At 49.3% G+C, this 16,047-nt stretch overlaps 1 protein-coding gene across 2 annotated transcripts in view; it reads right to left on the bottom strand.

Annotated features, from left to right (window-relative positions):
- Nucleotides 1–16,047, bottom strand: part of LOC137633404 (elongator complex protein 2-like) — a 273,506-nt gene that overhangs the window by 215,577 nt on the left and 41,882 nt on the right. For both annotated transcript variants that reach the window (XM_068365630.1, XM_068365629.1), the window contains exons 4-5: nt 15,100–15,321; nt 14,116–14,379 (exon numbers count right to left, since the gene is read on the bottom strand). In XM_068365630.1, the coding sequence (XP_068221731.1) occupies nt 14,116–14,379; nt 15,100–15,321 (486 nt within the window). The remainder of the gene's footprint in view (nt 1–14,115; nt 14,380–15,099; nt 15,322–16,047) is intronic.

Here is a 16,047-nt window from a genome sequence, read left to right as displayed (position 1 = left end):
AATAATTGGCCAACTAGCACAAGAATTGGCCATCTGGCACGAGCATTGGCCAACATGCACAAGAATTGACAAACTTACACAAGAATTGGCCAACTAGCACAATAATTGGCCAACATGCACAAGAATTGACAAACTTACACAAGAATTGGCCAACTAGCACAAGAATTGGCCAACTGGCACGAGAATTGGCCAACTAGCACAAAAATTGGCCAACTGGCACAAGAATTGGCCAACATGCACAAGAATTGACCAACTGGCACAAGAATTGACCAACTGGCACAAGAATTGGCCAACTAGCACAAGAATTGGCCAACATGCACAAGAATTGGCCAACTTACACAAGAATTGGCCAACTAGCACAATAATCGGCCAACATGCACAAGAATTGGCCAACTAGCACAATAATTGGCCAACTAGCACAAGAATTGGCCAACTGGCACGAGAATTGGCCAACATGCTCAAGAATTGACAAACTTACACAAGAATTGGCCAACTAGCACAATAATTGGCCAACTAGCACGAGAATTGGCCAACTGGCACGAGAATTGGCCAACATGCACAAGAATTGACAAACTTACACAAGAATTGGCCAACTAGCACAATAATTGGCCAACTAGCACAATAATTGGCCAACTAGCACGAGAATTGGCCAACTGGCACGAGAATTGGCCAACATGCACAAGAATTGACAAACTTACACAAGAATTGGCCAACTAGCACAATAATTGGCCAACATGCACAAGAATTGACAAACTTACACAAGAATTGGCCAACTAGCACAAGAATTGGCCAACTGGCACAAGAATTGGCCAACATGCACAAGAATTGACAAACTTACACAAGAATTGGCCAACTAGCACAAGAATTGGCCAACTGGCACGAGAATTGGCCAACTAGCACAAGAATTGGCCAACTAGCACAAGAATTGGCCAACTGGCACAAGAATTGACAAACTTACACAAGAACTGGCCAACTGGCACAAGAATTGGCCAACATGCACAAGAATTGACAAACTTACACAAGAATTGGCCAACTAGCACAATAATTGGCCAACATGCACAAGAATTGACAAACTTACACAAGAATTGGCCAACTGGCACAAGAATTGGCCAACATGTACAAGAATTGACAAACTTACACAATAATTGGCCAACTAGCACAAGAATTGGCCAACTGGCACAAGAATTGGCCAACTAGCATAAGAATTGACAAACTTACACAAGAATTGGCCAACATGCACAAGAATTGACAAACTTACACAAGAATTGGCTAACTAGCACAAGAATTGGCCAACTGGCACAAGAATTGGCCAACTGGCACAAGAATTGGCCAACTAGCATAAGAATTGACAAACTTACACAAGAATTGGCCAACATGCACAAGAATTGACAAACTTACACAAGAATTGGCTAACTAGCACAAGAATTGGCCAACTGGCACGAGAATTGACTGACTGAAATGAGAATTGGCCAACTTGCTCGAGAATTGGCCAACTGGCACAAAAATTGACTAACTGGCACAAGAGTTGGCCAACTGAAACGAGAATTGGCCAACTGTCACAAGAATTGGCCAACTGGCACAAGAATTGACTGACTGTCACAAGAATTGGCCAACTGGCACAAGAATTGACTGACTGTCACAAGAATTGGCCAACTGAAACGAGAATTGGCCAACTGGCACGAAAATTGGCCAACTGGCATGGGAATTAGCCAATTGGCATGAGAATTGGCCAACTTGCTCGAGAATTGGCCAACTTGCTCGAGAATTGGCTAACTTACATTAGAATTGGCTAACTTGCACAAAAATTGACTGACTGGCACAAGAATCGACCAACTGGCACAAGAATTGGCCAACTTGCACAGGAATTAACTGAATGGCACAAGAATTGGCCAACTTGTACGATAATTGGCCAACTGGCACAAGAATTGACAAACTTGCACAAGAATTGACTGACGGGCACAAGAATTGGCCAACTGAAATGAGAATTGGCCAACTGGCACGAGAATTGGCCAACTTGCTCGAGAATTGGCCAACTTGCACAGAAATTGACTCCCTGGCACGAGAATTGGCCAACTTGCTCGAGAATTGGCCAACTTGCACAAAAATTGACTCCCTGGCACGAGAATTGGCCAACTGGCACAAGAATTGGCCAACTGGCACGAGAATTGGCCAAATGGCATGGGAATTAGCCAATTGGCATGAGAATTGGCCAACTTGCTCGAGAATTGGCCAACTTACATTAGAATTGGCTAACTTGCACAAATATTGACTGAATGGCACAAGAATCGGCCAACTGGCACAAGAATTGGCCAACTTGTACGATAATTGGCCAACTGGCACGAGAATTTGCCAACTGGCTCAAGAATTGACAAACTTACACGAGAATTGACTGACTGGCACAAGAATTGGCCAGCTTTTGCGATAATTGACCGACTTGTGGGAGAATTGGCTAACTGGCACAAGAATTGTCCAACTGGCACAAGAATTGTCCAACTTGCACAGGAATTAACTGAATGGCACAAGAATTGACCAACTTGTATGATAATTGGCCAACTGACAAGAGATTTGGCCAATTGGCTAAAGAATTGGCCAACTGGTATGAGAATTGGCCAACTGAAACGAGAATTGGCCAAATGGCACAAGAATTGACTGACTGGCACAAGAATTGGCCAACTGGCACGAGAATTGGCCAACTTGCTCAAGAATTGGCCAACTGGCACAAAAATTGACTAACTGGCACAAGAGTTGGCCAACTGAAACGAGAATTGGCCAACTGTCACAAGAATTGGCCAACTGGCACAAGAATTGACTGACTGTCACAAGAATTGGCCAACTGGCACAAGAATTGACTGACTGTCACAAGAATTGGCCAACTGAAACGAGAATTGGCCAACTGGCACGAAAATTGGCCAACTGGCATGGGAATTGGCCAACTTGCTCGAGAATTGGCCAACTTGCTCGAGAATTGGCCAACTTGCTCGAGAATTGGCCAACTTGCTCGAGAATTGGCCAACTTGCACAAAAATTGACTGACTGGCACAAGAATCGACCAACTGGCACAAGAATTGGCCAACTTGCACAGGAATTAACTGAATGGCACAAGAATTGGCCAACTTGTACGATAATTGGCCAACTTTTACGATAATTGGCCAACTTGTACGATAATTGGCCAACTTGCACAAGAATTGACTGACTGGCACAAGAATTGGCCAACTGAAATGAGAATTGGCCAACTGGCACGAGAATTGGCCAACTTGCTCGAGAATTGGCCAACTTGCACAAAAATTGACTCCCTGGCACGAGAATTGGCCAACTTGCTCGAGAATTGGCCAACTTGCACAAAAATTGACTCCCTGGCACGAGAATTGGCCAACTGGCACAAGAATTGGCCAACTGGCACGAGAATTGGCCAACTGGCATGGGAATTGGCCAACTGGCATGGGAATTAGCCAATTGGCATGAGAATTGGCCAACTTGCTCGAGAATTGGCCAACTTACATTAGAATTGGCTAACTTGCACAAATATTGACTGAATGGCACAAGAATCGGCCAACTGGCACAAGAATTGGCCAACTTGTACGATAATTGGCCAACTGGCACGAGAATTTGCCAACTGGCTCAAGAATTGACAAACTTACACGAGAATTGACTGACTGGCACAAGAATTGGCCAGCTTTTGCGATAATTGACCAACTTGTGGGAGAATTGGCTAACTGGCACAAGAATTGTCCAACTGGCACAAGAATTGTCCAACTTGCACAGGAATTAACTGAATGGCACAAGAATTGACCAACTTGTATGATAATTGGCCAACTGACAAGAGATTTGGCCAATTGGCTAAAGAATTGGCCAACTGGTATGAGAATTGGCCAACTGGTACAAGAATTGGCCAACATGCACAAGAATTGACTGACTGACACAAAAATTGACTGGCTGGCATGAGAATTGGCCAACTACCGCAAAAATTTGACAAATGACACGAGAATTGGCCAACTGGCATGGAAATTGGCTAATTTGCAGGAGAATTGGCCAACTGTCATAATAATTGGTCAAATGGCACAAGAATTGGCCAACTGGCACGAGAATTAGCTAATTTGCACAAGAATTGGGCAACTGATATGAGAATTGGCCAACTGGCCTGAGAATTGGCGAACTGGCACGAAAATTGGTCAAATGGCACGAAAGTTGTCCAACTGGCATGCGAACTGACTAATTTTCACGAAAATTGCCCAACTGACATGAGAATTGACCAAATGGCACGAGAATCGGCCAAATTACACAAAAATTGATAAAATTCCATCAAAACTGGCCAAATTCCACAAGACTAGGCTAGACATCACGAAAATGAATGTGTGTCAAATTTAGCAGTCTCAAAATTCTCTATTAGTACAGTTAGCGCCAATATTAATATCAGTGATTTACTCTAGTCACAGAAGGTATTTCATTAGTGAACGACCATTTTTACGTCATTGCATGAAGACTAATTTCTGACACGATGCATTACACGGCATTGCAGAAGCGGAAATCGTGCAAGTGCAATGCTGGCTTATAAAGGTTTTGGTCCTGAATCACTTTTGATTTGGCCAAATCATTCATAAAGTCACTTAACTCAGTCTCTATAACGTTTACTTAATTTAATTGGAGCAATATTCAATATATCAAAGTCGTAGGGCATAGTATAGAACACCACGCTCTCCATTTACTCCAATATAATGGAATCCTGCAGTTCTCCCCTTCTTGCACAGTAATTAGGGGATTATTTAAATTCTGGGAAAGCAATAATTAGCAAGATATGTTGAAGAGGGGGGAAGGGGTTATAAAAAGAAAATAGCTTTATGCTTCCATAAATTGCATGTTATCAAACTTTTTTATTTTGAATATAGTACTTGAAATTACACGCGGTTATCATTAGTACGTCTAAAATCACAAATTTTAAGTAATTTGTATTTTTCCTAACAGTATTTACTTCGAACTACTTTCTTAGGAGTATCTGGGATCTCCTCCCTAACCGACCAAGAATTTGGCGCAGTTCCCCCTATCTCCGTTTTCCCTTGTCGGGTCCCTCCGTGGCGGATGGATACTCGCCCTGAGGCGACCCGGGGTCAGCGCTCGAGAGTGCGCTACTAGGTCTGTGTCGCCAGTAAGCATATGTTAGGTACTACTTTGAACTCCTGTAAGGCACTCGGGGCAGGATGGGTGGGCAATAACCCGAAAGTAGTTCGAGGTAAGTACTGTTAGGAAAGATATAAATCACTTAAAATTTGTGATTTGTTCCAACACGGAGTATTTACCTCGAACTACTTTCTTAGGAGACTTACACTTTAGGAGGCGGGGTTGGACTTACAGGCCGGAAGACCCACCACTACCATTCCAGGACACAGGACCTAGATAGGAGGCTAGGTCCAGACGACACAACGACAGGGTAGGAGAGTCGGGGGAAGCACGCAAAAGTCTACCTGTTTGTATAACACACTTTTATAAATAATCCGGACATGGGCTTCCACAACATCCATCTCTCACATGGGAGGAGGAAAGGAAAGGGAAAAAGGGTAGCAAGGAAGGGGAGTAAGGAGGAAACTTGTGTCGCTTGCAATTACTTCCCTCGGGCTACCCGGGTCTTTTAGCTATAAACTTGTTGCATGGCGGAAATCACTGGTCCAATGGAGAAGGAGTCCAGGGACTTCCTCGTACAGTCTTTCAGGTAGTGGGCCGTAAAGGTGGACTGCCTGGACCATGTGCCTTCCCGCATGATTTGACCTACTGCCATGTTGCTGTCAAATGGCAAAGAAGTGCTAAGACCTCTAATATCATGGGGTCGCGGGGTACCAAGGACTGCAGACCCCTCACTGTCGTAAGCTCTCTTGATGACTTGCCGAAGCCAGATGATCGTGTTCTTTGACACCACCCTCTTTACTTGGCCTGAGGAGACAAACAGACTTTTGATGGCCAGCCGGAGTCTGGCTGTCCTGCTAAGGTATTTCCTGACTGTTCTCACTGGGCACAGGAGCAAGTCTTCCGGGTTGTCTGAGTGAGGGATCGCCGGGACCAAGAACCCCTCGAACCTCGGGTCTGCAATGGCCGGGTTCTGAGTCTTGGTCACAAATTCAGGCAGAAACTTAAAGGAAAGGACAGGTCCTTCCATCCTTTCGAGTGCAAGACCTCGAACAACAAGCCATGGAGCTCACTCACACTCTTGGCTGAGGCTAGAGCTAGTATGAACACTGTCTTGAGGGTGAGGTCTTTATCCACGATATCCTTGAGGGGTTCGAAGGGAGGCCTTGTCAAAACCTTGAGAACCTTGGCTACGTCCCACTGCGGGACCCGAGAGGCGCGGGGGGAACAAGATTTCTCGAAACTTCTGATGAGCATGGAAATCTGGCGAGAGGCCCCCAGGTCGATGCCTCTGAGTTGAAATACCTGACCCAGAGCCGCTCGGACCCCCTTGATGGCTGGAATGGAGACCCCCAGGTCGTCCCTCAGGTGGACCAGGAAGTCTGCAATCTTGTGGACTGATGCATCGAGAGGTCTCAGATTCTGTGTGGCACACCACTTCACAAACGTGGCCCACTTGGCCTGTTACACCACGCTCGAGGACTTCCGAAGGTCCCCTGACATCCTCGAAGCTGTCTTCTCCGAGTATCCTTCTTTCCTTAACCCTTTTACCCCCAGGCTCTTTGGAAATTTCCAACCCTTAACCCCCAAGGGGTTATTTTTTCCCCAGCACATTTTGCAGTATATATTTTTTAAATTGCTCTAACAGCCTTAATTTTTGTCATAGAGAGGTCAGGTTGGTCTCATTCTCTTGGAAAATTATTAAAAATATGAAAAAATGAATTTTTATAGCATTTTTTTGCAAGGACGTACCGGTATGTCCATGGGGGTAAAGGGATGAGTTTTGTGAAACGTACCAGTACGTCCTTTGGGGGTAAAAGGGTTAATAGACGCTCAATGACCTCCACGCGTGTAGCTGAAGGCACTGAGGGTTTTCGTGAAACCTTCAAAAGTGGGGCTGGTGATTTTTTGAATAGTTTGATTTACCTCCTTGAGAACATTAAGGCATCACATGTTGGGAAGGAAATTTGCACTCTCCACTACCAGCACAGTGAGAGTATACAACCCAGATGGTCCACTCCATACCCTACCCGAAGGATAGCATCAAAACAGATATAGAGGCACAGGTGTAAGCTGAACCCGCCTGTTAGGACCGAGACCAAGAAACTATGGGATCATCCTCCCCATATCTGTAATGACGGGCTTCCGGCCAAAAGCCGAGAGTCCTACCCCAAGCATTGGATCCCCCTGGATTCCGAAGACCCAACACTTGAGAATAGTTCCGCCAAAAAGGTCCAAACCATCTTCGGGATGGCTGAGATCATCCAATACTCTCACATATAGCTTTGAGCACTAACACCTCCCAACCGTGACACCTTTCCCATTCATCAAAGCAGGCAGCAATACCGGATGTAGAAACATCCGCCCAATTGGTAATAACAGATGAAGAAACATCCATGCCATAAAGAGAGAAGAAAAAAAAAAAATAAATAAACATACATATATATGTAAAAATATACACATATACATATGGGAAATTTTACTCATAGGGTTGGGACAGCATCATGAAGGAAAGTTTATTGTATTAGAAGGTTGAAGCAATATAAAGAGGAAGAAAAAGATAATTAAGAGAGAAATTTAGATTCGAACTGGGGGAGCAATTTCCCCAAGTTCAAAAGCCCTCTTGCCCGTCACCAAGTTTCAGCACGGGAGTGAAATGCCGTGCTGAAGCTCAATGACTTCATCAAGGCATTCTCTCATTAAGAAGGATGATGTGGAGGTACTTTTCTGATTCTGACCATAGGCCTGAGGCCCTCTGATTCAGAACGTGGGCCGCCCACCCTTCTTTTGACGCGTCCGAATACAGCATCAAATCTGGGGGAAGGACGAGAAGATCCACTCCCTTTCGAAGGTTGTCGTCGGTCAGCCACCACTGCAGGTCCGTCCGTTCCGCAGGTCCTATTGGGACCAGGAAGTCCGGGGAATCAATGCCTTGATTCCACCGGGACTTGAGCCGCCACTGCAGGGATCCAACCTGAGGCGGCCGGTGGGAACTAGACGGGCCAAGGAGGCTAGGTGACCTAAAAGACGTAACCACGATTGGGCTGCAAGGTCTTCTCGACTGAGAAAAGGCTTTGCAACCCTCCTCAGCCTTGTTATCCTGTCGTCTGATGGAAAGGCTCTGTGGAGATCGGTGTCTAATATCAAGCCTAGATATACCAGTCGTTGTGTTGGGAGCAGAGAGGACTTCTCGAGATTTACCATGATCCCTAGATCTTGGCAAATTCCCAGAAGCCTGTCTCGGTGTCAAAGAAGGGTCGACTCCGAGTCTGCCAGGATCAGCCAGTCGTCTAGATAACAAAGGAGACGGATGCCGTTCCTGTGCGCCCACGAAGATATCAGTGTGAACACTCTGGTGAACATCTGAGGTGGTGTGGAGAGACCGAAACACAGCACCTTGAACTGGTAGATCTTGTTGTCTAGGCTGAAACGTAGGAACTTCCTGGAAGACGGATGGATTGGGATCTGGAAGTACGCGTCCTTCAGATCCAGTGTGCACATTAAGTCTTGCAGTCTCACTGCAAGTCTGACCGTGTCTGCTGTCTCCATGCTAAACGAAGTTTGCTTGACAAACTTGTTCAGGGCTGAGAGGTCGATGACGGGTCTCCAGCCTCCAGACGCCTTCTTTACAGGAAAGAGTCTACTGAAGAAGCCTGGGGAGCCGTCCACGACCTCCTGGAGAGCATCCTTCTTGAGCATGGTCTCGACTTCTGCCCGAAGGGCTAGCCCCTTTACCGATCCCATGGTAAGGGAGCTCAATGACACTGGATTCGCTGTCAGGGGAGGTTGAGATGAAATGAACGGGACGCGATATCCTTGTCCGACCACAGAGGTCGTCCAGGAATCGGCCCCGAGTTGCTGCCACCTGAGCACGCAACTTTGTAGGCATCCCCCCACAGGTGGACACGCAGGGGGATTGCCAATCCTAGCGCTTGCGGCCTCGGCCGCTCCCCTGGAGGACTTTGCGCTCCTCTTGTCTTTGACAGGAAAGGGCTGCGGTTTAGACACCTTGGTCTTAGCAGCCAGAGCCTGCTTCGGTGTCCTGTGAGGCTGTTGTTGTTGTTGAGGAGCAGGAGGCTTGTAGGGCCAAGATGTAAGGGCCTTCTGGAGGAGTGAATCTTGACTCGTCTTCCTCCACCTCTCAGCTGTCCGTTCTACGTCCTTGGGCTCAAACAGGCTTCCTCCAAGGATGGAGGAATGTCTGAGCTTGCTGACATCCATAGCGGGGACCTTCGGGTGGAACCTCTCGGTCATCGTATCACGGCACTTGAGAATCGAGTTAGCCCACAGGTTAGTGACCTGGTGAGCTAAAAACTCGATCGAGCGCATTCCCGAGAGGAGGAAGGTCTCCAGGGCCTTCCTATTGCTCTCCTTGGACAAGTCCTCAGAGTGCAACAGGATGCCCAGAGACCCTAGCCAGACATCCAGCCACGAAGTAGCCTGCATGGCACACTTCGCGACCTTCTCCTGGCTCAGGACCTCCGACGCCGTGAATGTCACCTGCCGGGCGTTGAGTTTCTCTACAGAGCGACCCCTGGAGAGCTCTTCCCCGGAGTGGTGAGGGGAAGAGCTAAACAAGGCTCCTCCATGATCTCGAAGTACCTCCTCTATTGCACGCGAGGAGGTGGGAGGAGCTTGTTCCCGGCAGAAGAACGGCTGAAGGAGGCGAGCTCGGAAAGCTGGCCCTCGACCTTGTCCCTGGCGCTCTTCACCCCCTGGGACCAGGGCAGGGCTGCACTTGTCTTAGGGGGCTTCTGAATGCCATAAACCTGGTCCAGGACCGTATCCTTGCCTTCGCGAGGGGCGGTCTCGGGATCCTTGAAACTATTGAGTTGCCTCATTAGTCCAAGGACCTGCCAGAAGGCGTGCTCCGATTCGCGCTGCTCTCCTCCTTGTGGACTGGCAGCTAAGTCTCCAGTCCCCATTGGCTCTTCATGGGGGGACACGCGGACGTTCTCCCGGGGAAGGGCTGGCTCTGGACGAAACCTCGACGATGATTTGGGTAACATCTTGGAGTCCTTGGGCTCCCTCCTGGGAGGGATACAGGACTCCAGCTAAGTGGTCTGGAAGTTCCCTCCTACGCGAGACGTTTCTCTTCCTTGAGGTGGGGTTCCTCCTATTGGTGCCGTGGAAGAGTGTCTCACCTCACTGGATTCTCCCGAGGATGGTAAAGGTTCGTCCACAGGAGGAGAAAACGTCTGCGAGGGGGAAGGGGCCTTCCCGACGGACCTCTTGGGAGTCAGCTTAATCCTGGGAGAAGTCACCGCGAAATCCACTCCTCTCCTTCTCTTCAGTGGGGGCGAGGGAGCCTTTGGTTTCAGTCCCAGATCTGCGAGGGCTGGCTTCATAGCCTGCATCTCTTGGGAGCCAGCTTAACCCTGGGAGAAGTCACCACGAAATCCACTCCTCTCCTTCTCTTCAGTGGGGGCGAGGGAGCCTTTAGTTTCAGTCACAGATCTGCGAGGGCTGGCTTCATAGCCTGCAGCACCGCTTTCATCAGAGACCCGAACCAAGGCTGGCGACTGACTGACGCAGTGTCAGCGACCCCCGCTGGAGGGAAGGGGATCAGTTGGTCCTTCGGAGTGGATACTACAGGGCCTGCCTGAAAAGAAGAAAGGGAAGAAGAATGTTGTCCGGACCTCTCCGATGACTCTTCCTGCTCCTGGGCGCGTGCTCAGCGCTTCCGCGATGGTGATCGCGAGGACGATCTGGAAGTACACGGCCCCGGTACCTCGCAAGGCTGGGCGCGCTGCGGAACCCAGCGGGAATCACGCTGGGGGTCGCGTGATGGTAGGATCGCTGGTTCGCGCTGGCGTTCGCGCGGTTGCAGAATTACCGGGTCGAGCTGGCGCTCGCGCGATGGCAGAATCGCGGGGTCGCGCGTGGGTGCTGGGTCGCGCGTGGGTGCTGGGTCGCGCGTGGGTGCTGGGTCGCGCGTGGGTGCTGGGTCGCGCGTGGGTGCTGGGTCGCGCGTGGGTGCTGGGTCGCGCGTGGGTGCTGGGTCGCGCGTGGGTGCTGGGTCGCGCGTGGGTGCTGGGTCGCGCGTGGGTGCTGGGTCGCGCGTGGGTGCTGGGTCGCGCGTGGGTGCTGGGTCGCGCGTGGGTGCTGGGTCGCGCGTGGGTGCTGGGTCGCGCGTGGGTGCTGGGTCGCGCGTGGGTGCTGGGTCGCGCGTGGGTGCTGGGTCGCGCGTGGGTGCTGGGTCGCGCGTGGGTGCTGGGTCGCGCGTGGGTGCTGGGTCGCGCGTGGGTGCTGGGTCGCGCGTGGGTGCTGGGTCGCGCGTGGGTGCTGGGTCGCGCGTGGGTGCTGGGTCGCGCGTGGGTGCAAAGTCGCGCGCGGAGATGCGGGGGCGCTGTTGACTTGGCGCGCAGGCGAAGGTGTGCGCGAATGCACAGGTGAGCGCGAGTGCCTGGGTGATCGCTGGCAATCAGGAGAATGATGGCGCGTAGGTGAATGATGGAGCCTAGGCGAGATCAAGCGCGTTGGCGAGTGATGGCGTGTTGGTGAACGATGGCGCGTTAGCGAGCGACGGCGCGTTGGTGATCGATGACGAGTGGAACGCGTGGGTGACCGACCGCGCACAGGTGACTTGGCTCGTGGGTGAGTCGGAGCCCTGTGGCGATCATACGCGTGGGCGCGTTGGTGAGCGTTCGCGCGCAGACGAAGGATCGCGCGGGCACGTAGGGGAACGCTGGCGCGTAGGAGATCGCTGACGCGTAGGATGGCGCGCCGTGGCTGATGGTCTCGAAGGTGAAGTCTCGTGGGCGGGCTCAGGAGCTGGCTCGTGGGCGCGTATGCACTTAAGTGCGCGCTGGAGACTGGAGCGCAGGCGGTAGTCGACGCGTTGGGGAACGCTGGCGAGGCTAAGGAACAATGTCCTTGCCTGTGCCCAGATCCCAAGATCGTGGGCGCGCGGGCGAACGTTGGCGCGCTGGGCGCGTATCAGGAACTGGGCGGGCCGTAGAGCGCTGATGCGCCGGAGTTTGACGGCGCTCAGGAGACTGTTGACGCGCAAGACGCGCAGCAGGGGCTGAAGTGCGCATGCGCGCAGGTGAGCGCTGAGCAGGAGAGCGCTAGCAAGCAGGTGAAAGCTGGCGAGCAGGAGAGCGCTGACGAGCAGGAGAGCGCTGGCGAACAGGGGCGCGTTGGAGATCAGGAGAACGCTGGAGATCAGGAGAGCGCTGGCGAGCAGGAGAGCGCTGACGAGCAGGTGGGCGCTGGCCATCAGGAGAGCGGAGGCGCTTGCGCGCTACTGAAGGGCGCGCAGGTGAAACCTGGCGCGGAAGGGCCTCACACACATTGTGAGAGAGGCCCTTCTGCCCCGAAGGGACAGGTGCTTGCGTAGGCAAGGAAGATCTGGCAGGCGCAGGAGATCGCGAACGATCAGCAGAGAGGTCCAGAGGAGTTACTGCTATGGTCTGTTCCTGATGAGAAGAGTCCTTCACAGGGGACGACGAGGATGACGACATGAAGAGGAGGCGCCTCTTGACTCCCTTGTAAGGAGAAGGAAGGCCTCGGCGACAAAGAGGAGGGCGAGCCTTACGGCGAAGACGACCTCGTGGCAGGGTATCAGCATCGTCGGTCCTCCGAAGAGGAGTCTCTGTTAGTGCACTCCCCCAAGGGGGAGCAACACTCGCAGGAGAGACTATTGGACCCAGCTTCCCCCTTTAAAGATTTTCGGAAGGGGAACCTGGGCCTTCAGCAGCAACACCTACAGTAGCAGCAGGGGTTTGACCCGACCCGTCGGACGCCTCTGTCACAACAACGTCGTCAATAGCCAGGGGATCTACCTCTGGTATTACCGGCAACTGTTAGACAGCTGCCCCCAACTAGATCAGATCAAACAGGGCTTCCTTGGAGGGTGAGTCCTTAAGCCCCAAGGAAGCCCAAAGCTGGAAAAGATCATCATTAGACACAGTTTGGTCGTAATCTACAAAATCAATAATATCCTCCCCCGGAGGAGGAGGGGGAGCTGCCTCGGTATGGGAAGCAACGCCCTCTCCCACACACCGAGTTCAGGAAACAAAAGAAGGGCCTACGCTACCACTCGGCGGCCTCTCACGAGAGACCGAACGAGTGGGAGCTTCGGAGGAGGTTCGGGCAATGGAAAAAAGAGTCCTTGGAGCCTTCCTTCCCCTGGGGGGAAGAACGGTCTCTCTTAGAACTCTTCTTACGCCGCCGCACAAACCTCTCCCACTGGGAGGTAGGCCACTCCCAACATTCCATACACAGATTATCACTACTACACCGTTGACCTCGACACTGCGGGCAAAGGGTGTGAGGGTCTGTCTCGATCGCCGACATAAAAGTTCCACGGGGGCGATCGTGAAGTCCAGGGCCTTTCTGCATGGTGGAAAGCAAAGGTAGAGGCCAGCTTCAAACAAACACACACTGGAAGAAAAAGCAAACAAATTAAGGCTGCCAATATGCGAGGATGGGACAGAAACGTCAGTACATCGTCCGAGTCAAAAGTGAAGTGAAGTGAAGCAGCTCACCAGTGTGTGGAGGGGGAGGGGTAGCTAGCTACCCCTCCCCTACCCCCGTGCTAACTAGCGCGGGAGTAGTTTAACCCTCGTTAAAATCTAATGGCTCGTCATTTCAGCTACGCCGAAAGTAAACCCTATGTAAATAGCGTGGTTTGTATTTCAGTTACAGAACAAATATACATAAACATAAAGAATGTTTATATATATATTACAAGTATAAGAAAAAGTAAGTAAAACAAAAACAAAAGCATTAATGGCTGTCAAAGAGGCGAGGGTGAAAGCGGACACATCCGGCTACCACCCGAGCCGATAGTAAAGTGAGCTCAGCACACAGGTGTGTGAGGGGGGGGGGGGGGGTAGTAAACCCTCGTTAAAATTCTAATGGCTCGTCATTTCAGCTACGCCGAAAGTAATACCCATATTAAATAGTGTGGTTTGTATTTCAGTTACGGAACAAAAGTATATTATCATGACCACTTGGATTCTATCAACACAGAACACCAAATGATACACTACTCACCTTTGATCATTGGACCAGCCCAAGGCACTTCTGATCTCAAGCCTCCATGACCAGCTAAGATAGTATCGAGCAACACAGATATCGTCACGTCCTTGTCGCTGGAGGAGCTCGGTTTGACTCGGAACACGACGCTGCGCAGCCTCAGAACTTTGTGTTCCCTGTCTTCCGCATCCTTCACATCGTCTCCTTTCTCCAGCACCCAGACTTTCCAGACACGAACGGAGGAGTCCTTCGGACCGCTGGAAAGCAATAATCCGCCATTATCTGAAAGGTAATAATATTTATGCTCAAAATGCATTCTCAAAACAAGTAAAAAGAGCTACCTGAATATTTCCAACATTTCATTCAAGTCTAGGGACCAACCTTTCCCTTTTTCATAAGTTGACCTTTTGTATAATCTACTGTCTATATATAATAACAATCATAACTAGAATTGTGATCTTGCTGTGGTTCACCTTCAAAATTCAATGGGTTCATCCAAAGCATAATAATACCTATCAGTGGTTCAAAGTTGGTGGAAATCAAGCAAGACGTTTGAACATAATCTTGCTAACAGACAACAAACAAACGTATAAATAAATAAATTAATAAATGCTGGTCATTTTATAAACTCATTGGCAGAGGTAATGAATTCATAATCTAACAATGATTTTTCATTCCCTGAATATTTAGTTTTTGCATTAAATATTCTCTTTACTCAATTCAAAAGGCGTGGTAGCCACTTTACACAGTCTGAAGTATTTTCTGCCTCAATTCCCATCTGGTTTAGATTACATTTCCTTCACTTCATTATTATGTTTGGCAATTCCTACGGGTCTCTCGTCACACTACGTCTGACTCATTTCTTGATCTTCCTTCATTGCAGCTCCAAACCATCCCCATTTCTTTTCCTTCCTCTGGACATCTCACCCCTCTGTAACATACAATATAAAAGGTAAACAATACAAGGTCCTGAATCAAGTAAATAAGATCTCGGAAACTAACCTTCTCGCGTAATGTCCAGCGAAGTCACCCAGTCTTCGTGACCGTTAAGAACCGCTTCTGGAAAATAGTCGCCTAAACTCTCGCGTGTGAATATGCGTATTCGGCTGTCGTGATCGCCGCACAGAAGCAGCGGATGCTTGGCCTCTTCAACCTTCACTGGGAGGAGGCTCGTGATAAACGTGCGTCTCGGGAGGCGGAATGTCTTCCTGCCTTCTCTTTCACCTGAAGAAGTGCATTGAATTAACAAAAGGCAAAATACGTACTATCAACAAAAACATTAAAAACAAGTAAAATGAGCACTCAGAGAGCACAGACCTCGATTCCCTCTATCACACCATCTCGATCTTCACTAGATCTCTATTTACATGTTCCCATCCTGGATCTGCAGGTCCGGAATAATATAATATCAGAACCATAACGTAGCGATTGCTAGACCTTACGATGGCTTAATGCTTAAAAGTTTCTACCGAGTATACTGTGCTTTACTCGAGTAATAAGCAAGAATTTCCAATTTGGTCCAATCTCGCAATAGTTAAGAATCCTTTAGGAAAAAAACTCTTGGATCAGGATGGTGAATACGATCACAGGGTAAATATAGTACCTTCTAAGTTATCCCATTTCTAACATGTCTTGAAATTTTCATCAAATTCATCCATAACTTTTTTGAGTAAGCCTGCTTACATCAGATTTCAGGAGTAAAATACAGTGAAAAATACATCCAATGACATTACAAAATTCTCACTCACCTGCCCCATAAGGATTTGTTTACAAACAGCTATAATGGAAAAGCCCAAAGTGGAATGGATAAAAAGTGAAAGGAAAAGGACAACATAGCTGAGAACGGCATTAATGACCTTAGATGTCAGGATGCCAGAAAACTCTCATTCAATCAATCAATCAATCCATCATAGCTGAGAACTGTATGGATGAAGTGAAATGCTTCTTATA

The sequence above is a fragment of the Palaemon carinicauda genome, chromosome 43, assembly GCF_036898095.1.
Source record: "Palaemon carinicauda isolate YSFRI2023 chromosome 43, ASM3689809v2, whole genome shotgun sequence".
Classification (NCBI taxonomy): domain Eukaryota; kingdom Metazoa; phylum Arthropoda; class Malacostraca; order Decapoda; family Palaemonidae; genus Palaemon; species Palaemon carinicauda.
The sequence above is the reverse complement of the archived record's forward strand: the minus strand, read 5'-3'. Positions and strand labels throughout refer to the sequence as shown.